Source organism: Electrona antarctica (genome assembly GCF_951216825.1).
Source record: "Electrona antarctica genome assembly, chromosome: 1".
Lineage (NCBI taxonomy): Eukaryota > Metazoa > Chordata > Actinopteri > Myctophiformes > Myctophidae > Electrona > Electrona antarctica.
In genome coordinates this window covers 37,158,938-37,182,611 of record NC_136806.1, presented here as the reverse complement: position 1 = coordinate 37,182,611, position 23,674 = coordinate 37,158,938, and the positions used below count along the sequence as shown (strand labels likewise).

The 23,674-nt window shown below is 44.6% G+C and overlaps 1 protein-coding gene across 2 annotated transcripts in view; it reads left to right on the top strand.

The window, feature by feature from the left end:
* Positions 1 to 23,674, top strand: part of abcb7 (ATP-binding cassette, sub-family B (MDR/TAP), member 7) — a 53,598-nt gene that overhangs the window by 18,054 nt on the left and 11,870 nt on the right. For both annotated transcript variants that reach the window (XM_079504470.1, XM_079504469.1), the window contains exons 6-13: positions 231 to 499; positions 2,779 to 2,867; positions 2,958 to 3,045; positions 6,858 to 7,032; positions 7,448 to 7,605; positions 9,844 to 10,007; positions 10,416 to 10,545; positions 20,814 to 20,985. In XM_079504470.1, coding sequence (XP_079360596.1) covers positions 231 to 499; positions 2,779 to 2,867; positions 2,958 to 3,045; positions 6,858 to 7,032; positions 7,448 to 7,605; positions 9,844 to 10,007; positions 10,416 to 10,545; positions 20,814 to 20,985 — 1,245 coding nt within the window. The remainder of the gene's footprint in view (positions 1 to 230; positions 500 to 2,778; positions 2,868 to 2,957; positions 3,046 to 6,857; positions 7,033 to 7,447; positions 7,606 to 9,843; positions 10,008 to 10,415; positions 10,546 to 20,813; positions 20,986 to 23,674) is intronic.

The following is a 23,674-nucleotide window of genomic DNA, read 5'->3' as shown; positions in this document are numbered from 1 at the left end:
GTCAATGACAAATATGAGAGGTGAGGGGACAAAAGCTGTATATAGGAGGGGCTAGCACCCCTCAAAAAGGCTTGATGAAATTAAATAATGCTCTCCTCAGCTTACAGTCTTGCTCTTTTTGAACCTTATTGCTTTTTGAAGCAGGTCTTAAACCATCTCTCTCTCTCTTCTCTGTCAATCGCTTTCACTCTCTCAATCTCTCTATCTCTCTGTGCCTCTTTCTCTCTCAGATGGTGTGTCACGGGCATGCTCAGCCCTCTTCAATGAGCTGAGGAACGCTGTGTTCGGCAAGGTGGCGCAGAGCTCCATCCGCAGAATCGCCAAGAACGTGTTCCTCCACCTGCACAACCTGGACCTGGGCTTCCACCTGAGTCGGCAGACGGGTGCACTGTCCAAGGCCATTGACCGCGGCACCAGAGGCATCTCCTTCGTCCTCAGCGCCCTGGTCTTCAACCTGGGACCCACTGTCTTTGAGATGGGCCTCGTCAGTGCCATCCTGGTGAGCAAACCCTAAGAATTATATACTGTTTGGTGTGGCTCTCATTGAAAATGCCTCTGTGGTTGCTGATTAACGTACCCGACTATTTAAAAAAACGGTTTTGTATGCAAATGTTTGTACATTTTTATCTGTTCTTGGAATATGTTCACCTATGATTTTATCAAATTAGGGACTCCTATTAATAATAATGGAATACGGATGTTTCAATAACTTGGTTGAGGTAAGTTGCGGGCTCTGCACTGTTGAGTGCAAGTTGGCAGCTCTTCAGAGTGCATTTCTAGTTATGTCTGTATCCCTTTATGCCCATATATGGAGTTCTCTATCAGGCATGCCCAAATATGGAGTCTATGCAGATGTCAGAATGATGTCAGAACAGGCCAGCTCCATATATGGAGATATAGGGGATAGGTCCAGATCCCGGGCAGAGGCTTTTGTGCTGGTTCTGGACAACCGGCTATCCGACAGACTCGACACCCGGCACTGGCACTCCCTGTGATGGTGTGTAACGTGTGTGTCGAATTTGAATTCGGTAGATGTCTTTATCGATGGGAGTCAATACACATCACTAAATAAGTCGCTTTGTGTTTACCATGGTGGCCAATTGAAAGCACCACACATCAAATACAGCCATTCTCTCTGAAGCCACTAGGGGCCAATATGGTTAAAGACCAATGAATTCTGTGTATTGTAGAATCTGATTCCCATGTTCAGGTGGTATTGCATTATCCTGGAACGATTTGCCATCAGTCAGTCACAGTTCAGCATCACAAATTGACTAAAACATCCACAGATTTGCCAGCCGAGTACCAATCCTGTTTGTAGCCCTCCTGTTGGCTCATGTTCCCTCACCATGATGCGTTTTGTTTTCAGAGCAGATTGTGTGGAAAACGAGTAGAGGGACGTGGTCTCATTTGCATCCTAAATAGAAAGCCAATGCCAGAGAAGTTTTGGTGGCAGCGTGGAATCCATTAGCGTCATTGATGAATCCCACAGCTTGGTAGCAGCTTAATGTATTCCTGTCTGTGTACTGGTGGTGGTACTGGTTGGCCCTGAACAGATGCCCTCCTCCTTGGCGGGAACCAGGAGCGTGGATCCTCTGGCTTGCTGCTATTATCCTACTTAGGACCATAATAATGTCAGCTTCACTGTAATGAGGTCAGAGCCCATTGCCCAAATAGCTAAAGCATTAGCGCGATTAGTTCTTGTATTTTCCCCTCCATTTGTAACACTCAATTTGATAGTGAAATGGGTGAAAGGAGAGAATGTGCTGTTGTAATACCGTGTGACACTGATCTCAGGTCCCTGATCAGATTTTAATGGCTTGACGTTTCTCCTCCAACCCCCCCCCCCCAAAAAAAAACCCTAAAGGAGATTTACAGTACCATTTTCTTTGTTCTATCTTTGCCCTCATTTAGTATTCCATATCCTATAAATTATGCATGAGTTTGGTCGTCCAGAATTTGGGTATCCACAGAGAACAGAACATCCACCAAATGCACTGTGACCAAAACAAACAAACGTCTCTGTCTGTCTGTACGTGTGTATGGCTGTAATGCACGTAACTCCAGAACCGTTCTAGAGTTCGCCCCACCGACAAATTTGATACACACGTTCCACACCCCCAGAGGAAGTGCAGTGCCTGTTGTTGAGTCGGTCAGACCCACGGTTGTCCAGAACCGCCACAAAAGGCCTCTGCCTGGGCTCTGTACAGGGCACCTGCCCCGACTCCATATATGGAGCTGGCCTGTTCTGACATCACAACACTCCATATTTGGGAATGCTGGCCTGTTCTGACATCACAACATTCCATATTTGGGCATGCCTGACACAGAACTCCATCTATAGGGATAAAGGGACACAGAGAGACGGATACAGAAATCTCCATATATGGGCATAAATGGGACACAGACAGATGGGTGCAACGGGTACTCCATATATGGAGCTGGCCTGTTATGACGCCATTCTGACATCTGCATATAGACTCCATATTTGGGCATGCCTGACAAAGAACTCCATATATGGGCATAAAAGGGACACAGACCTAATAATGGGTTGGGGCATGCATTTCCAACTTGCATCGTTCCAAGTAGGCCAGTGCCCAACTGGCACCGCTCTAGTTTTTGTAATTTCGATTTGTTAATGACATGCCCAAAATAGGGACGCCATGCAGGTTGAAAGATGGTTAAGCAGAAGCTGTATACTTGATATATAATATATATAAAATTATAATATAATTATGATTATATATAATAATATAATATATTGTTCTCTCTCTACAGTATTATAAATGTGGTGGACATTTTGCGGCCGTGGCTGTGGGAACGTTATCGGCATATACAGCCTTCACCATCCTAATCACTCAATGGAGGTAAGAACATTGACTCACCGTGGCTTCTTTCCACTGGTTAGCAGCTTCAGTTTGTGTATGTGTCATGTGACCGGCCTCCATCTTGCACAGGACTCGTTTCCGGGTGGAGATGAACAAAGCAGACAACGAGGCGGGAAACGCAGCCATCGACTCCCTCCTCAACTATGAGACCGTTAAGGTGAGACCAGCTTGTAATCCACACCACCCTGCTCCTCTCACCACTCCTCCTGCACCTCCTCTTACCCTCTTCACCCCCGCCCCTCCCCCCATGCCGCCCTGCTCCTCTCACCACTCCTCCTGCACCTCCTCTCACCCTCTCCTCACCACCACCCCCCCATGCCGCCCTGCTCCTCTTACCACTCCTCCTGCACCTCCTCTCAGTCTCCTCACCCCCCCCACGCCACCCTGCTCCTCTCACCACTCCTCCTGCACCTCCTCTCACCCTCCTCACCCCCCCACGCCACCCTGCTCCTCTCACCACTCCTCCTGCACCTCCTCTCACCCTCACCCCCCACGCCACCCTGCTCCTCTCACCACTCCTCCTGCACCTCCTCTCACCCTCACCCCCCACGCCACCCTGCTCCTCTCACCACTCCTCCTGCACCTCCTCTTACCCTCTTCACCCCCCCCCCACGCCACCCTGCTCCTCTCACCACTCCTCCTGCACCTCCTCCTACCCTCTTCACCCCCCCCCCCCCACGCCACCCTGCCCCTCTCACCACTCCTTCTGCACCTCCTCTCACCCTCTTCACCCCCCCCCACGCCACCCTGCTCCTCTCACCACTCCTCCTGCACCTCCTCTCACCCTCACCCCCCACGCCACCCTGCTCCTCTCACCACTCCTCCTGCACCTCCTCCTACCCTCTTCACCCCCCCCCCCCCCACGCCACCCTGCCCCTCTCACCACTCCTTCTGCACCTCCTCTCACCCTCTTCACCCCCCCCACGCCACCCTGCCCCTCTCACCACTCCTTCTGCACCTCCTCTCACCCTCTTCACCCCCCCCACGCCACCCTGCTCCTCTCACCACTCCTCCTGCACCTCCTCTTACCCTCTTCACCCACGCCACCCTGCTCCTCTCACCACTCCTCCTGCACCTCCTCTCACTCTCCTCACCCCCCCCCCCCCCACGCCACCCTGCTCCTCTCACCACTCCTCCTGCACCTCCTCTTACCCTCTTCACCCCCCCCACGCCACCCTGCTCCTCTCACCACTCCTCCTGCACCTCCTCTTACCCTCTTCACCCACGCCACCTTGCTCCTCTCACCACTCCTCCTGCACCTCCTCTCACTCTCCTCACCCCCCCCCCCCCCCCACGCCACCCTGCTCCTCTCACCACTCCTCCTGCACCTCCTCTTACCCTCTTCACCCCCCCACGCCACCCTGCCCCTCTCACCACTCCTTCTGCACCTCCTCTCACCCTCTTCACCCCCCCCCACGCCACCCTGCTCCTCTCACCACTCCTCCTGCACCTCCTCTCACTCTCCTCACCCCCCCCCCCCCCATGCCACCTTGCTCCTCTCACCACTCCTCCTGCACCTCCTCTCACTCTCCTCACCCCCCCCCCCCCCCCATGCCACCTTGCTCCTATCACCACTCCTCCTGCACCTCCTCTTATCCTCTTCACCATTACAGTTGTGTGATAATGCCATGTTTCATTAGCATGATTACCGTTGCCACAATTCTTCTTTTAATTAATTTGCTCAGAGAAGGCCCATCTCTCTCTCTCTCTCTCTCTTTTCTTTTCTCACTCTGAAACAGTCACGTTTAATCTAGATTCATTCCTATATCTAGGTTCAAGTCATGGTCAAATTACAGTTTTGGACTATAGGTATTTGTCAGAGGGAGTGTTATCTTGTGAATAGAAGCATCTGATGAGGACGTGGCTGATTTGGGTGAAACCTGGACATAAACTATGAGGCCTACTCTACCTATTGGTTTTCTTACAATTTTCAAGTATAAATCCAATCTCTAGGTCAGGGGTTCTCAACCCGTGGGTCGCGACCCCTCGGGGGGTCGCCAAATTATTTTGGGGGGTCCCCAATTCTTTTTTTTTTTTAATAATTTGTGGCTGGAAAATGGAAATGAATGAAATGAGTTTACATATAGTACACATAGTACATGCATACACATTCCCTAATGATTATATCTGGTTTCAGTATTTATTTATGGTGTATTGTATCTATTATTAAGGTTATTGTAGCAGTCAATTTATATTGGGGGTCGGGAGGGGGCGGGGGTCCCGAGACATTGCCAAAGCATTTCCGGGGGTCCCCGGCCAAAAACGTTGAGAACCCCTGCTCTAGGTCACCTGTTGCACGCGCCGGTTACACCAATAACGCTGCAATCCAGATTCCAGAATTTATTTGAATAAAACGTTATTTTAATCAAATTGCAGTGTAATGATAGCGTATGATAATTCAATAAAACTAGTACTATTCTGCAGTGGTTGGAGGTTGTCTCTGTACTCTGCAATAGAAATGTAAGACCTCAGTCCAGATTTGAATCCTGCATAGGACATAAATGTATTTCAGCTTTAAGCAGCCTTTTCTGCTGTCAGATCAGATGTTTTGTTGATCTAGTCAAGTGTTTTCTCGTGCCAAAGTGTTCAATGGTCCCACATCTTTCCTTCATGTTTTTGTTGTGTGTTACTTTGTGTCATCTGTGTCAGCCTCAGTGCCGGCTGGATTTAGCATCGCTGTGAGACTGAGTGTGCATATGTAATTAGCCACTCCGCCCACTCAGAAATCCGTTCCACTTTTACAAAGGGCTGGATGAGGAACCTGAACAGCGCTGGGCTCCGTCTGTCTGTCCTCTGCTCCGCGTGCTACTTCCCTCTGTCTCTTCTTCTCTGCATCTCCCATCCCTGTATGCAAATCAAATCTAAGGCTGCAGATGTAGCAGAATGTTTTGCCTTTTGGCTACAGTAGTGAATCGCCCACTTAACCAGAGTGTAGGAATAATGGTAGACACTAAACAAACAGGGCTATTCGGTAATGCTTAGTTTAGTTTGGGAGCGGCCGGGTGCTATGGATAAAATCGATCACAGTATATATATTCTTTTACCAATAGCTTTATCGATATTGATTTTGATTGATATAATTTCATGTTTAACCCATTTTGACCTGAGATCAGATTCTAAATCCTGACAGTTTTCTGAAAAAGCTATGTTTCTATGTCAGTCGTTCTTCGATTTTTCAAAAATAGCAGACCTACAAGCTCGTAGCGCGCCACTCGGTGGCGCGCTATGAACTGTAGATCTGCTATTTTTCAATAGCTAAAGCATAGCATAATGCTAACACCAAAAGGGGTTCCCGCCCCAAAATGGGTTAAAGCATTTCCAAATATTTCAAACATAGCTAAAAAATATCCAATGTACAAGCTCACTCGAACATTATTGTAAGTATAAAATAAGGTTGAAGTGGTTAAAACACTATCACAATATTCAAAATCCCAGACCATATCTAGTCTCACATCACATCAATATAATTCTGATATTGCCCAACCTTATGTTCATGTTCAGATTTTACTGTTGTTTGTGCACGGACAGAATTGAAACTTACTAGTCATAATGTAACTCCAAATATTTGTAAGATCTCTTCATTAGTTGCTCCGTTGATTTAAAAAAAGCATAATACAATAATGAATACAAGATAGTCTCACCATTTATCAATCATTGTGAACAATTGCACGTTTTATGCTTTGGAAGAATCCACTTTGTTTGCGTTCATTGTGTGCGAAAAGTGTGACTTTGAGACCTGTTTTCAATGCAATGTTTGTTAGTCAATTTAATTAACGGAGCAACTATTGTGACTCCAATATTTGGAGCAAGGTAACTACACAAGTACACTACCAAAACATCTACCAAAGTTTAAATGTGCTTCAATACTGTTTTTTCACCACTTCCTTGAACTGGTAACCTCGCTGTCTCTCAACAGTTCTCCTCTTCTCCCCTCCTTCGCCATCTTTGCATCTTCTTTCTCCGTCTCAGTATTTCAACAATGAGAGGTATGAAGCTGAGCGGTATGATGGTTACCTGCAGACGTACGAGCATGCTTCTCTGAAGACCACGACAACGCTGGCCATGCTTAATTTTGGACAGAGCGCCATCTTCTCTGTGGGCCTCGCATCCATCATGGTGATGGCCAGCCAGGGCATCATGGCAGGTACATCACAACCTGGCAGTCTGTGAGGATACAGTAATGCAAGTGGGCGCCCAACTAACATGGAAAACAGCCCCTGGGGCTTTATAACTTTTAAGTCTACTACCTGTACCGTTAACAATCTTGTTAATAAAGTATTCAATCTGGGAACCCATCGGCAAAAATATGGATAGCAGGATGTTGCCTGTTTGCTCCGCCTTAGGCCCTCTTCCGGTAGGGTGCCTATGTTTTCAATCCCACTAACAACAATTTATACACTTTCTGGTTTGCATGGGGACTAGGGGTGCAACTGCAACATAGATTTATTTGAAATGTAATCATTTAAATAATCTCTACGAAAATTCTAAATGTTTGCAGCGCTAATGGGGACATAATATCGCTGTCCGCTGAGAAGGTGTTTACCGTGTGCTGTGTTTAGGCACCTTGACGGTGGGAGACCTGGTAATGGTGAATGGCCTGCTGTTTCAGCTCTCGCTTCCTCTCAACTTCCTGGGTACTGTGTACAGAGAGACCAGACAGGCGCTCATTGACATGAACACACTCTTCACCCTGCTCGCTGAGGAAACCAAGATCAAGGTAACCCCATGGCCTCAAGTCACTTTGGTTCCCCAAAGCAAGCGTCAACGGTGGCTCTTTGCACCAATATTGCACACTCTCTGTGTAACAATCTGATTGTAAAAAATGGTCCAGTGTTTTGTTCTTTATTCACTTTTTAAGGGACGAAGACCGCCCCTTTCGCGTCACACAGTACGCTTAAGTGCAAACGTCCGAACAGTATGAATTCCTTCCCCGTCTCCAACCTGTAATTTCTATATAGGAGACATGAATCCGCCCACTTATTTTCACTCATCAGAAAAGCCTCCCGTCATTGTGTTTCCCAGCAGGAAGCCATTACCCCCCCCCCCCCTCCACACACACACACACACACACAAAATCATTTCTCTAAACACATTGGCTTATTATGTGGATGTGAAATCATTCACGGCTCTCCTGTCTTCATTTCTGCTCAGTAATAATAATATGTTATTTTGGCTGTCCATTTTGGGGGGCTTGTAAAATTAGCATCTGTTTATACTAATGGACCATGTGTTATGGTCTCTATTCAGTGTCCGGGGGGGGCGTGGGGGGGCATGGGTGATTATTATGGTGCTGTTAGTTAGTCTAGAAGCAGAGGAGTATAGAAGGTTTTACACTGCTGCCTTATTTATTTTAGTCTTAGTGTTTTGTATGTTTGTTGCGTGTATTTTTTACTATTATGAGGCTGCAAACCAATTTCCTGCAAGGGACAATAAAGCTAACCTTGATTGGGTGGGTGATTATTATGGTGCTGTTAGTTAGTCTAGAAGCAGAGAGAGGAGGAGTATAAAAGGTTTTACGCTGCTGGCCTTGGCCGAAGACCAGTTCTTAGTATTCACTTATCCATTCGATTCCCTCCACGTCCATGAAAGACGTCGCTGTCGGGTGGGGAACCTTGTATGTCCAAAACTGTGACTAGAAATGCAATCCTATCTGTTTTTCTTAGTATGATAGCATTGGGTGTTAACTTTTAGTCATTCAGTCAATCTAGTTTTAGTTGACTAAATATTATAAGATTTTAGTCGACAATAATAAAATAAAAATTGGCGGGCCGGCCCGTGATGCCATTGAAATGGCATTTCGCTTAGCTGCATGCCTAAAATAGCCGATCTACAAGCTCACAATGCGTCACAGTGCATTAGTTTTGGTCAGTGAAAAAAGGTAGTCGTCGACAAATATTTTTTGTCATGGTTTTAGTGTTGAGATTATTTTATAAAATTAACCCAATCTGTCCCACCTGTTAACACTCCTATCGCCCAGGACGAAGTTCTTTGTCCTTTCTATTAGTAACGCCCGACGCTCAGGACGAAGTATTGTCCAAAAGACGAAGTTTATTGATACGAGAACAGATCGCATGGCTGTATAGCCCAGGCGCGCCTGCTGGGCTCTCCTCGGTGACGCGCAAGAGTGAGGCGTCATCGAAAAACTCCCTCCCCTGTTTAGCTGATGAAAACGAAAATCTTAAAACGTTCATAAATCGCGATCTAAATCATCCCGTCTTTTTCTGAAAAAATATCCTGTGTTAGACGGCGCTCCGCGGTCCAGTCGCTAGTCTCGATAGATTTATTCTTGTCTCCCGTTGTTGTCGATCGACTCTATAGTGCTGTGGCTATTGTTAGCTGCTACACAACATCATGAACTTCCGGCCGGTCCGCCGGAAAAGGCGTCCGTGTTTATAAATCGACTGGGCGCATGAATCTAATGGATTAAATAGTTCCGGGCAATTAAAGTGTTAAACAGAAACGCAGTGCAGTTGCCAGAGAGATGGGACAATAGAAAGAATAAATAACCGTGGGTGCATCCATGTGCACATCGCGTGCACGTCAGAAAAACTTTTTTTTTAATCAAAATGCAGTACAGTATACATATATGCTACAATATTGATATGGAGGCACAGAATGTGGATATCGTGAATAAGAACATTTCCATACAGTAATGTTATTTAAAAAGTGAAACTATAATACATAAATGACCTTCTGAAAGGTATTACTATTTTCACTTATGCACTCAATACTCCTGGGGCGAGGAACCTGAAACTTTACTTTTCAGATGAAAGTTGCATTTAATTTGGAAACCAAGGTCGGAGGAAAATTGAGTGCAAGTACTGAATGCATAAATGAAGATACTTTTCAGAATGTATTGTCGACATCTGTATTAGGAATCATTTTAGCATTTAATATTCTAATGTTTTAAGATACTGGATTTCAATGAACACACTGGTGTTTTGGTTGGTTGCAGGACAAGGATCTGGCTCCCGCACTGGCGATCACGCCGCAGGATGCCACAATCCGCTTCGAGGACGTCTACTTCGAGTACCTGGAGGGCCAGAAAGTCCTGAACGGGGTGTCCTTCGAGGTGCCCGCCGGGAAGAAGGTGGCCATCGTTGGAGGCAGTGGGTCAGGGTAGGTGTCGGGAGGCAGTGGGTCAGGGTATGTGTCGGTGGGTCAGGGTAGGTGTCGGGAGGCGGTGGGTCAGGGTAGGTGTCGGGAGTCAGTCGGACGAGCATAATGTTGAGTCGGCCGTTACATTATTTGTCATGTGAGCTTATAACTGAGTGAGAGAGCGTGTTGGAGTATAACCGATATTTGGGTTTGACAGATACATCGGCTAATTTTTACGAGATCACGATTCAAATGTATACATTACTTATACATTAGTATGAGTATGTAATCTCAGTTAAATATTTCGTAGTCTTTAGATTTTATATAATCTATGAAGAAGTAATTCGTCTTCATTTACTTTATTTGTTTGCTTATACTGTAAGTTAGATGATCGATGGACTGATGGTTGGTGTTGTGGTGTGGTTGCAGGAAGAGCACCCTGGTGCGCATGTTGTTCCGCTTCTATGAACCCCAGCAGGGGAACATCTACATCGCTGGTCAGAACATCAAGGATGTCAGCCTGGACAGCCTGAGGAAGGCTGTGGGCGTCATCCCTCAGGTCTGAACACACTTAACATCATCACACACTGGACCGTCATTTGGCAGCTTTGCATTCGTCATATTTATACACTTTGTTGTATGACAAAATAGTGAAAATAGCACAACATGGCACATCTTACAGTAACCCACTGTGTGCTTGTACAGTAGATATATTTTCACTATTTGTGAAAACCAAAAGACATTTGCTCAAATATATTGACGTCGGGTGAATTATGGTAAATTGATGGTGTATGTTTCTCCCTCTTCTCCTTGTTTCTGCAGTCCTCTATATGCGTCTTGCTACAAAACTAAACAATATATACTATATCAGGTAGAAATCTTGTATCTCCATATTTACACTTAAAAAAAAATGATCTCATGAATTCATGACCAACTTTGTTGTACAAGAGTGTCATGTCAAAGTACTGAAAGGAGCTATTTTCCCTACGTTTGAGAAATTGTCTGGTTTTATGAATATTGAACCACTGAAAAGTATTAACAAGAGCTTGTGAATTACAATTTAGGCATTTAGCAGATGCTCTTAATCCAGAGTAATTTACAGTAAGCAAGAACAAAAATCTAAATCTGGTAATCTAAGTTACATAAATTGAGCCTTTGCATACGCCTGTAAAGTTGTCGAAGCTAGGGCAAGTGCTACGGTAAGTGCTACGGGCTAATATGAAGTCTGAAGAGGTGGGTTTTCAGGCGATGGCGGATGATTGGGAGTGAGTCTGCAGTTCTGATTGCAATGGGAAGTGCATTCCATAGTTTTAGAGCCAGAAGGGAGAAGAGTTTGGGACGTGTGAAGCGTTGTCCCGGCGTTTTTAGTGAATGTACTTCCAGCTTCCCTGCATTGACCTGGTCCGGTCGGTTAGGTAGTAGGAGAACCACTTTAGTGCCGTCCCTGCGATGCCTATATCAGCTAGTAGTCCAGTAATAATGTAATTTGACCTCTAACTAATTGCAAAAAAACCAAACTCAACTGATTTTGCATCTTCAATATATCCTGAATAACAGAAAGAAAGTTGCCTGGAATTGTCTTAGGGGAAAGTGTTGAAAATGGCCTGTACAGTATGGCCACCATTGACATCCTATTATAAGGCAATATTTTCTAAATTTCCTTATGCTTTAAGTAGCATGTGACATATCAAACTAGGTTGTTGTCATGATGCTGAAGCCATTCCAAGCATTAGTTTTGCATAAAAACACTCATTGGGCTAAATTTGGCCATAGCAACTTGCCAAAATGTAATGAGGAACTAATGCTTGGAATGGATTCAGCATCATGAAAACCCCCTAGTTTGGTATGTCACATGCTACTTAAAGCATAAGGACATTTAGAAAATATGACCTTATAATAGGATGTCAATGGTGGCCACACTGTACAGGCTATTTTCAACACTTTCCCCTCAGACAATTCCAGGCAACTTTTTTTCTGTTATTCAGGATATATTGAAGATGCAAAATCAGCTGAGTTCGTTTTTTTTGCAATTAGTTAGAGGTTGATCCTGTATTTTCCATAGATTTCCTGTACTATAGGGTGTCTAGGAGCAGCTGGTGTTTCACTGTCAAATGCTGCTGATACAGGTCTAGAAGAACCAGGACTGCAGAGTGTGCTGCAGCCTGGGCAGCATGTAGTGCTTCTGTGACTGCAGAGTGTGCTGCAGCCTGGGCAGCATGTAGAATCAGGACTGCAGAGTGTGCTGCAGCCTGGGCAGCATGTAGTGCTTCTGTGACTGCAAGGAGTGCAGTTTCCGTGGATGAATAAATAATAACTACATTGGAACACAGGTTTTTTTTTCCCCGATTTCTTGAAAAGTAATGGTTTTGGACATAAAAGCTTTCCACCGAAGATGTATACAAGCACTATACTCTCCACTGGGCTCAGCCTCATATTTCTTGTGCACGCTGACAGAAGGCCAAGGACCTCAATTATCGAGTTTTTTTTAAACGTTTCTGCATTCAAATAAATATCTGCATTTCAGAGAAGTTGCCCTTTTGCCGTATTCCACTTCTTCCTGTCATAAACTTGAGGGGCGAGGCCTGTCAGGCCTCTGAAACAAGAATATTTAGGGGTGTGATTACTGTATTAGTTAAATGATTGGGAGGGTGCAACCGCCTGATTAAAAAAAAACACGGGCTCTGTCGTGATATGATTCCTGCGGTCAGATCTGCGCTGGTTTCTACTTGATTGACCTTAGATGGGCCTGCCTCCCTCTCTCTCTCTCTCTCTATAGAGCGTCGCAGTCGCAGTCTTTTCATGACGTATTCATGACGTCGCAGTCTTTCATGACGACGCTAGAACCAGAAGTTTCTCATTCATTTTCCTTATAGACTTTTCAAAAAGTATTTATTTAAAGACGATTACGCCACGGACAAAGCCAACTCGAGTTGTGACACATCATGACAATAAACACAATGTTTTCGCTGATCAAATAATTTGTAAGAAGAAAAACAAAACAAAAAGTGTTGTATCCTGCCATGTTTTTGAGTGGTGTAAACCACTCCTACAACTGGCTTTGTTAGTTTACGTGTCTGTCTGTTTGTCTGTCTGTTCGTACCAAAAAATGAGCATGGTTGCTATGGTCACCCAGTTCACACAGGTGTGAGGTGTCATTACGTCAGACATTACGTCAGACCACAGCTGATCAGTCTATATAAGACCTTACACCACTCAGTTCACACGGGTGTGATTTTTCTTCTTACAAAGACATGCACATCCAACCCCAAATTGGGCAGGTGCTGAGCGTGGTGAGTAGTAGTATGGTGGGCAGGTGCTGAGCGTGGTGAGTAGTAGTATGGTGGGCAGGTGCTGAGCGCGCTGAGTAGTAGTATGGTGGGCAGGTGCTGAGCGTGGTGAGTAGTAGTATGGTGGGCAGGTGCTGAGCGCGCTGAGTAGTAGTATGGTGGGCAGGTGCTGAGCGCGGTGAGTAGTAGTATGGTGGGCAGGTGCTGAGCGCGGTGAGTAGTTGTATGGTGGGCAGGTGCTGAGCGCGGTGAGTAGTTGTATGGTGGGCAGGTGCTGAGCGCGGTGAGTAGTAGTATGGTGGGCAGGTGCTGAGCGCGGTGAGTAGTAGTATGGTGGGCAGGTGCTGAGCGTGGTGAGTAGTAGTATGGTGGGCAGGTGCTGAGCGCGGTGAGTAGTTGTATGGTGGGCAGGTGCTGAGCGCGGTGAGTAGTTGTATGGTGGGCAGGTGCTGAGCGCGGTGAGTAGTAGTATGGTGGGCAGGTGCTGAGCGCGGTGAGTAGTAGTATGGTGGGCAGGTGCTGAGCGTGGTGAGTAGTAGTATGGTGGGCAGGTGCTGAGCGTGGTGAGTAGTAGTATGGTGGGCAGGTGCTGAGCGCGGTGAGTAGTAGTATGGTGGGCAGGTGCTGAGCGAGGTGAGTAGTAGTATGGTGGGCAGGTGCTGAGCGCGGTGAGTAGTAGTATGGTGGGCAGGTGCTGAGCGTGGTGAGTAGTAGTATGGTGGGCAGGTGCTGAGCGAGGTGAGTAGTAGTATGGTGGGCAGGTGCTGAGCGCGGTGAGTAGTAGTATGGTGGGCAGGTGCTGAGCGTGGTGAGTAGTAGTATGGTGGGCAGGTGCTGAGCGTGGTGAGTAGTAGTATGTATAGTAGTATGTATAGTAGTAGTATTGGGCAGGTGCTGAGCGTGGTGAGTAGTAGTATGGTGGGCAGGTGCTGAGCGTGGTGAGTAGTAGTATGTATAGTAGTATGTATAATAGTAGTATTGGGCAGGTGCTGAGCGCGGTGAGTAGTAGTATGTATAGTAGTAGTATTGGGCAGGTGCTGAGCGCGGTGAGTAGTAGTATGTATAGTAGTATGTATAGTAGTAGTATTGGGCAGGTGCTGAGCGTGGTGAGTAGTAGTATGTATAGTAGTAGTATTGGGCAGGTGCTGAGCGCGGTGAGTAGTAGTATGTATAGTAGTAGTATTGGGCAGGTGCTGAGCGCGGTGAGTAGTAGTATGTATAGTAGTAGTATTGGGCAGGTGCTGAGCGCGGTGAGTAGTAGTATGCACATCCAACCCCAACTTGGGCAGGTGCTGAGCGCGGTGAGTAGTAGTATGTATAGTAGTATGTATAGTAGTAGTATTGGGCAGGTGCTGAGCGCGGTGAGTAGTAGTATGCACAGATAAAGAAAAGAAAGTACTCGCACACTGTGGGCTCCGATGCTCGTGAAGTGCCTTTATTTGCACACAAAATTTGACTGTGACGTTTTGAGCGTAATGCTCTTCCTCAGACTAGAGATGAACACAGAGGAACACATCTTTATACAACCCTCTTGTCAATCATGATCACATGGAATGGGTAACAGCTGTGTACAGAATCACGTGATCAAAACAAGTCAGAGATGGTACAAAAAGCTGACAAAGAGTAAAGTGACAAATGCATGATAGAAAATAAATAAATACATCACAAAATGTCACTCCTCATGTTCTTGTATACAATACATCAAGATGAACCAGAAGTTGTAATACATACATACATAAATACATTAGTTAAGATTCACCATTATACAAAGAAAGGCCATCTGCTTGTAGGGTTAAAATTAGATCGAGAAATATAATCAACTAGAAGTTGCCCTTCTGGGCACAGGTCTCTACCAGGAGGATAGGAGTACTGTGTGTGATGTTTGGCAAAATGTTTAGGAGTAATGTAATCGTGTGTGTGTGTGTGTGTGTGTGTGTGTGTGTGTGTGTGTGTGTGTGTGTGTGTGTGTGTGTGTGTGTGTGTGTGTGTGTGTGTGTGTGTGTGTGTGTGTGTGTGTGTGTGTGTGTGTGTGTGTGTGTGTGTGTGTGTGTGTGTGTGTGTGTGTGTGTGTGTGTGTGTGTGTGTGTGTGTGCATTTGTGTGTGTACATTTGTGTGTGGCATTTCTTCCTCAGCCTAGTGGGAATATGCATGCACAGTTTCACCGCAATCGGACGCTGTGTTGAGTAGTTGTGGCAATTTGTACAAAACGGATACAAAGCGGGCTACTCCTGAAAGGTTTAGAAGCCAATCGTAGTCAATCATGATGGATTATGAGAAATCAAACAAACGCGTCGTGATCACATGACTATGGAGAGCATGTGTACCGATTTGCATGAAATTTGGATAAAATCTGAAGGAGTAATATTAGAAAATGTGTTTTACATATGTCGGCCTCCTGGTGGCGCTATAAAGAGCAGATGTGAAAAATTCCAGGCAAAGGTTTTTCCTTGGCCTCTAGGGAGTTGGCATACAAAGTTATCCAAAGATCCATGCAGTTAGAGGTAAAACACTTTTCGGCGAGTTATAGTGCCACCATGAGGCTGATTTGAAAATGTTCACGTGGCATTTCTTCCTCGGCCTAGTGGGAATGTGCGTGCACAATTTTTGGGAAATCACACGATGTGTTCATGATTTGCAGCATTTTGTTTGAAACTGAGCACTCCTGCGACCTTTGGAAGCCAATCTTAGCCAATCAGGATGAAGTCTGAGAAATCTTGAACGACCCGTTTCGTTGACTGGCTCTAGAGAGACTGTGTACCAATTTGCGTGATGTTTGGACAAAATCTGTAGGTGTACTGTCCAAAAACTTGTTTTGCACAAAGCAGCCTCCTGGTGGCGCTATAACAGGCCGTTCTGGAAATTCTGGGGCAGAGGTTCATCGTTGGCATCCAGGGAGTGTGTGTGCAAAATTTGACATCGACCGGGTTAACGGTGCCAGAGATTAGCTGTTCACAGACGGACGGACGGACGGACGGACGGACACACACACAGACACACGGACGGACGGACGGACGGAGTGCAAAACATACTCTCCCCCCACTCCTTCGGCTTGGTGGAGACAAATACCAACACACAGCCATCGAGCTGTTGGGCTGTCATTAAGTATGTGGCAATAGAGGATCCTCCATTGAACTATATAGTGCAATTAATGGGGGCAATGCCTGAAGACACGGGACCAAGGACCTAGGTGGTGGGGGGGGGGAGGAGACAAATCCATGCCCAGATAAAGAACTAGAACTAACATCACAGAAAGGGGCGGATGTCCATTTCTTCATTGAGACCGTTTGGTGACAGTATTCAGAGTATAAATCCAGAACAATTCACGTTTTAGAAGAAGAGCATTAATGTCACCACCACGTCGTGGGAGTTGAACATGTTCTATACCCACATAGTTTAAAGAGGAAACATTATGCTTCAGAGCACTGAAATGTAGCGCAATAGGACTCTTTGTGTCATGATTTCTAATGTTACTTCTATGTTCTGTGATCCTTGTTTTGAGAGCTCTAGACGTTTTGACAATATAGGCTAGCCCACAGGGGCATTTGAGCATGTAGATCACATTAGTAGTTTTACATGAAATAATGCCTCTGACCTTGAATACTTTTCCTGTAGAAATATAGAATATGTTGGTTTTACGAGTGAAGTGAAGTTGTTGCATTTGTAGTTTCCTGGAGGAACAGGGCTCAACAGGGACTGGGAAGTAGATTGGGAGTCCGGTGGGCAGTCAGACCTCACCAGCATGTTTCTCAGGTTTGGGGGTCTCCTGTAGACCACCCGTGGTGGTTGGGACAAGTGCTCTTTGAGAGTTGGATCTGTGGAAATAATATGCCAATGTTTATTAATGACAGTGGACATCTCCTTAGCGAGAGGAGAGTAAGGAATGTGATTCTCTTGTCACTGCTCTTGGTGTTCTTTTTTTGGAGGCACTCGATTTGTGTGACATTTAGAAAACGTTTAGAGGCTTGCGTGATCCATTCTGTTTGATAATTTCTCTGAAGAAAACGCTGTTCTAGATCAACTCTGTGTACATGGAAATCCGGGTCAGAACTACATATAAGTCGTATACGGTTTAATTGAGAGATAGGAAGACTTTTCTTTAAAGGTGTCGGATGATACGAGTCGCCATGTAGCAGGGAGTTTCTGTCAGTGGGTTTTCTGTATAGGCTAGTGCTCAGGGAGCCTTGATCATGAATACTCATTATGTCCAAACCTCTCCAGACCTTTAGGATAAAGTCATTCCCAAACACAAAATAATTGTTGGTCAGCACCAGATCCATCAGCTCATACAGACACAATATACTGGGTGAAAGTGGCTGAGAAAGACTTTGTTCATGTGCGTACAGAAAGAACTCTGCTGCTTGAAGTCCCCCTTGTATGGGGACATTGGTGTAGAGAGATTCTATGTCCATGGTGACAAGCAAAGCATTGTGATCACGGAGTTGCACAGTTTGTATACTGTCTTTATAAAATCTATAGAGTCTTTGGTGTAGGAGGGAAACGATGAGACAAGAGGTTGAAGTGAGTGGTCTACAAAGGCTGATATTTGAGCCTATATGAGCCTATAGCAGCCACAATAGGTCGCCCTGGTGGGAAGTCTGTATATTTTTGAGTGGTGCAAACCACTCCAACAACTGGCTTTGTACCTGTGTACCCGTGTTCGTACCAAAAAAATGAGCATGGTTGCTATGGTTAGTGTGTGACGTCACTGTTGCACCACTCAACCGCACCACTGTATTTTTGGTAAGGTGTAAAAGACTGGTATAGGTGAGTGAACAGTCATGTAGTTGAGTTCATTTTTGGTTATCTCTTCTCTATCAAATAAGTCATGTAGAACGGCATGCACTTTGGTGGTGAGGTCAAGTGTGGGATTGCCAGGTAACTTTCGATAGAATTTCTCATTTCTTAATTGTTCCTGAATTTCCCGATTGTAAGCCTCTCTGTCGAGAATCACCAATGCACCCCCTTTGTCTGCACTCTGTATGACTACTGAATTATCCTTTTGTAGGCTGACAAGTTCATCATGTTGCTCTTTTGTCATATTGTGTTTTAATTTATATTGTCTTTTTTTGCCCAATAAATTAGATATTTGTCGTCACAACTCAAGTTGGCTTTGTCCACGGTGTAAACGTCTTTATATAAATACTTTTTAAAAAGTCTGAGGAAAATGAACGGGGAATTAACTTCTGGTCCTCGGGAGGAGGCGGGACTGCCAAGCTCTATACACACACACACACACACATCGACCTTTATTTAGAGGACATGTGTTTTTGTAATGTTGTTTGAAGCACGACTGTATTGTATTATTTGTTTGTTTGTCCAGCAATTGTGTCCAAATTGAGCAGTGCAGCGAGTGCACACCCATGCAAACGGGTGTTCCACACACACGCATACACGCACACACACACACACACACACACACACACTTTATATGCTCTTTGTTATTATGTGGAGCACATATTTCTGTTTGCTTTTGTTGCCAAATTGGTTTCAGAGCAGTGAGAGCAGAGAACATGGCATATTGTTTAATACACAATTGAACTGAACAGTTATTGCCTCCCTCTCTGTCTGACTGGCAGCTTTATTGATCGCTGAGAGAACACTGCCGTGGAATGAAGTTGGTTCAATATGGAAACAATGTCCTTGATGTAGTATCTACTACTTTTTCCGTGTAGTTATAGTTCAGCTTGCAACATTACTGGAGGAGGGGGGACATTCAGTGTAGGTGCTAGAGCTGGGTTGAGTCAGCGACAAGTCAAGTTGGAGTCAAAGATGGACAGAGGTATTACTGCATGCATGCCTCCTGGCAGAGATTTGTGCTTTACTGAGTGTGCGCACAATTATAGTTTATTATAATCTTTTTGGAGTGCTTATGTTCCCTGTTAACCATATTGTTCGGCCCTTCCATCTATCCCTAACACATGGATGTGAGATTGCGTCACATCAAATCTAACGATTGACTGCCAAAGACGTGCGTCATATGTGATTACGCAGTGATTTCACCAGAGGGCGCTCTTTGCTAACATATGAATGATACTAGGTTGCTAGGAGACGAATTCAACCAGAAATGAATCGGAATGAAAACTCTGTTTCCATCGGCCTCAACGTTATGAGATTTAGAAAAATACATTTATCTTGGGTTCTTTTCCCAGTTTGTGTTTTTGGTCAAAACAAGCTAAATTCAACGGCCCATAACTAAAGAACCGATGATCACGTTTACAAAATGTATTTTCCGGGTGAAGAAATATATACAATCGTCCGCCACGTAGACAAAATAAGGTAAACATTCTGAAAAACTCTGGCAGTGGCAGAATAATTAATTATTACCTGGCAAGTGGCAATCAATATGTTAAGCAGAGACGTCAGGTTATTTATTTTGTATTTTTTCAGCAGCAGTGCAAGGGCTCAACTGGGCCGTTTTGATTGACAGAGAGGCAGGTCGGACCCCCAGCGAATGCTTCGCGAAAGCAAATTCTTCCCAGGAGTCTGCGGACCCAACACTGTGCTCCCTTGTGCTACCCGGGAATGTGCTCTCTCTCCTCCACAGCCATGACAAGTTGATGTTTAAACTGTTTGCGCTAAGCTGTGTGTGCTAATAACACAACCTGGATTCAAACATTGCACGTGTGAATCTGCATGCTAGTGCTATGAAGATGATATCCAAAGCGGCCTCCTGCACACGGGGCATAAATTAAAGTCCTTTATTTATACGTTTGCAGTGTTTGGCCAGTGGCCACAGTCGACACTCGGCAGCCGTAACTTGACGCATGTGCAGTTTGATCATCCATCCCAGGGCTGGACTGGGACAAAAATTCGGCCCGGTCATTTTCGCCCACCACAACCAGTGCGCAGATAGCAGAAACTATACCGCCCACTCCGTCGAGGCACACACAAACAAACAAGCCCTAATACCACCACCTTTACAGAACAACATAAATGATACAAACCAACAGACAGAGAGTAACCCTTTGTTACTCTCACAAGAATGATGCTGGCAAAAGGATTCAAGATAGAAGAGGGTTTATTTGTCACTCACTGATACAGGTACAGTGAAACTATCATGATGGCACTGGCAGAATGGCAGCATGCCCGGACCTTTCCTGGTGGCCTGCCGCCTATTGGCCTGCCTGCCTGTCAAAAAAATAAATAAAAAACTTTTTTTCTTTTCTTTTTTTTAAATATCATGGCAGCCCCCTACGGTCACGGCACACCGGGAATATGCCCGGTACGTCCTATGGCCAGTGCAGCCCTGATCCATCCCATAGCTTGTGGTGTTGTAACCATGGTAACGACGGATCCCAAGCTTCCCATTAGCTGAACCACATACTGTAGTTGTTTACAATAAAATGCTAATAAACAACTTACATTTTAAGAAATTGTAAAACCGGTCAATGACCGTGTGCGAGTTCAGATCAATTGGTCAAGCCACTGAGGGGAGAACCCTGCTGAACAGGTTTTGATGATGCAATTCCTTTATGACAGGTTTGCTAAATTATTGTAGGATATTAATAATCTATTCTACATGTTGTTCTTCGCCCCCAGGATTCTGTTCTGTTCCACAACACCATCTTCTACAACCTGCAGTACGGGAACATCAATGCATCTCGCGAGGATGTGTACCATGTGGCACGGCTGGCTGGCATCCACAATGCCATCCTCAAGATGCCTCATGGTTACGACACCCAGGTCGGCGAGAGAGGCCTCAAGCTGTCAGGTACCTGCAGGCCCCACCACCTCACACACTAATGTCTGACCCATGTCAGATTTCTGGGAACGACGCCGATACAGATTTTGGAGAGCCCCTTCTGATTTCCCATGTTTTGATTGATGATTTGTCAAAAAAGTGCTACAGTATATTTTCTTTTATACTTTTTCCCCCACAGATTTGTTTATTCAGGATTTCAGGGCATACATTACAGAGAAAACGTATACACAAAAATATGCAGATTAGTGTGCAAGTATCAAATACATTTGGAGACATTAGATTTGATTAATCACTTAAACCTTCTAGACCAGGGGTATTCAACTAGATTAGCCTGGGGGCCACAACTGGGGGGGGCTGTACACTTGGGTCCTTTTCTCCCTGTACACCAATTCAGCATCTCACATTATTATAATTCAACCACTATGAAATGTTTGAACAAGGGTCAAGTTATATTGGTTGCCTGATTATTGATTTATCTGCGACCATGTTTGAAAATCATTCTGCTAAGAACTAGCCCTTTTCCTGTGTGAATTACAGTACCTGCCAACATTTACTCTATGTGAAGCAGAATTAATCACTGACTGTTTATTATGCTCAAAACAGGTTACAACATTTTGTGGGAAGGTGAAATGTGATATTATTATATTGCTGGATTAAATGCTGATACAGACATTTAGTTTCAGCACTAGCGTCCCTATTCTGGGGTGAACGTTGAATGAAAATAGATGATCTACAACCTTGTAGATTAGCTATTTTCAGTAAAGAGATTCAGGCTGTATAAGGAAATACTAGAGGATCTAGTGTAGAGCCCTGCCTGGGGCTCTACACTAAATATATATATATATATATATATATATACTTTTTTATTAAAAAAAATCACAAAAATCAACCCTTTTTTTTCTCATTGAGAATGCATTTGGCGTTTAAATTAAATAACTCAGAAACTATAAAACATTTCAAAGTAAAAAGTTCCAGCATGTGTCTCCACAGTCAGCTGAATTATAAAAAATGTGAATGGATTTTCTAGGTGAAAGTGATTTTGGGCAGTTTTGCGTGGGCTCTCAATGTGTTAAGCTGAAGCAGCTAGCATGGAAGTTAACGTTGGTCATATAGATTATGGAACCTTTCCCTCCGATATTGCACACAACCATGCTGTTATCCACGCGTCCATCCCATAGCTTTTAAATGTAAATGTCCCATCCGCGGAGCAAAAGCTATATAAGTGGCTTCATCATTCATTGATTCGTTTGGGCTTTGTTGTTGTCTGACTGACGGACTGAGCTGTAGAGTGGAGTGCTGCTGCTGTGAAGGCGTGCAGCAGCCTATTCAGTACTTGTGAAACGCGCCCAGTGAGAAACGTTCCACGGTTAAAACAAAGGTGCGATTAAATGCATTAATGTTTTTAACGCCATATTTTTCGTTCATCGTTCAAGCAGCCCAATGCTGCTCGAAACTGTGTGTGTGTGTGTGTGTGTGTGTGTGTGTGTGTGTGTGTGTGTGTGTGTGTGTGTGTGTGTGTGTGTGTGTGTGTGTGTGTGTGTGTGTGTGTGTGTGTGTGTGTGTGTGTGTGTGTGTGTGTGTGTGTGTGTGTGTGTGTGTGTGTGTGTGTGTGTGTGTCGCCCATGTGTTGTGTGTGCAGCAGCAGCATTACATGAAGAGTTTGATGTGACGGATGCAAGCATTACATGATTCCTGCACGTTTCTGCAGTCGCAATAATAAGATGGATATCAATATAGATAGACCTTTATTCCGTTTTGAAATTCAGGTGTCATAAATATTGGTAGCAATATTAATATTGCTGTTAAATAGGGTCTGTAAATCCAATGCATGCATGAACCACAGTGAGGAGATTAATTTGTGGACACGGGACATGATGATGATGATGGACATTGGAGTCGGTGATATCAGGGTTCCAACTTCCTACACAAGTATGGAAAGTATGAAATTAGATTTTAGTCATTTCCAGGTCTGGATAAGTATGGAAGTATAGTTTCCAGACTTATAATAGCTTTTTTTTTAAATTAACCAAAAATAACTCCCACCAAATCAGTTGAATGAATATGTGACAAATGACAATACCTATGAATTGCACATCATATACATATCATCACAAATAACATTATTGATAAATACTTGCCTGAACATTTATTAGTTACGCAGTGTAGTTATTAAAGTAAATGTATCTTTTCTTCATAAGGAAACCATAATTGTTTGGCTGCATTTGTCATCATGTCCATGGACACAGTTAATATAGGAGGCTTCACAGACCGTGCCAACATTTAATACTTTTTATTGACTCATCTTTGGTTCTTATTTAGAAAAGAGATTCATGGGGAAAACAACATCCAGTCCATTAAGGTAAATGTAGGACCGTTTCACTTAGTTTACTTATTTATAATTATTTGTTAAACAGTGCTGACATGCATGTTTTACTTTATAAACGGCCTTTGAAGCCAAGTAAAGTTAGTGGACTTTACTTTAGTTCTCCTTTCTAGTTCACTGGTGAATTGTACATGAACATCACTTTGTTGTTGTAGGGGTTGAATGTGCATTATACAGTTTAAGTTTACATGACCAAAACTCAATAACATTGCTCAATCTGACATGGCCTGGTTTGGTGCTAACCAATTTCAACATGCCGGTGTGAAAGATCTACACAGAATTCTGGAAATTTGAGTCTGAAAAAGTATGGAATTA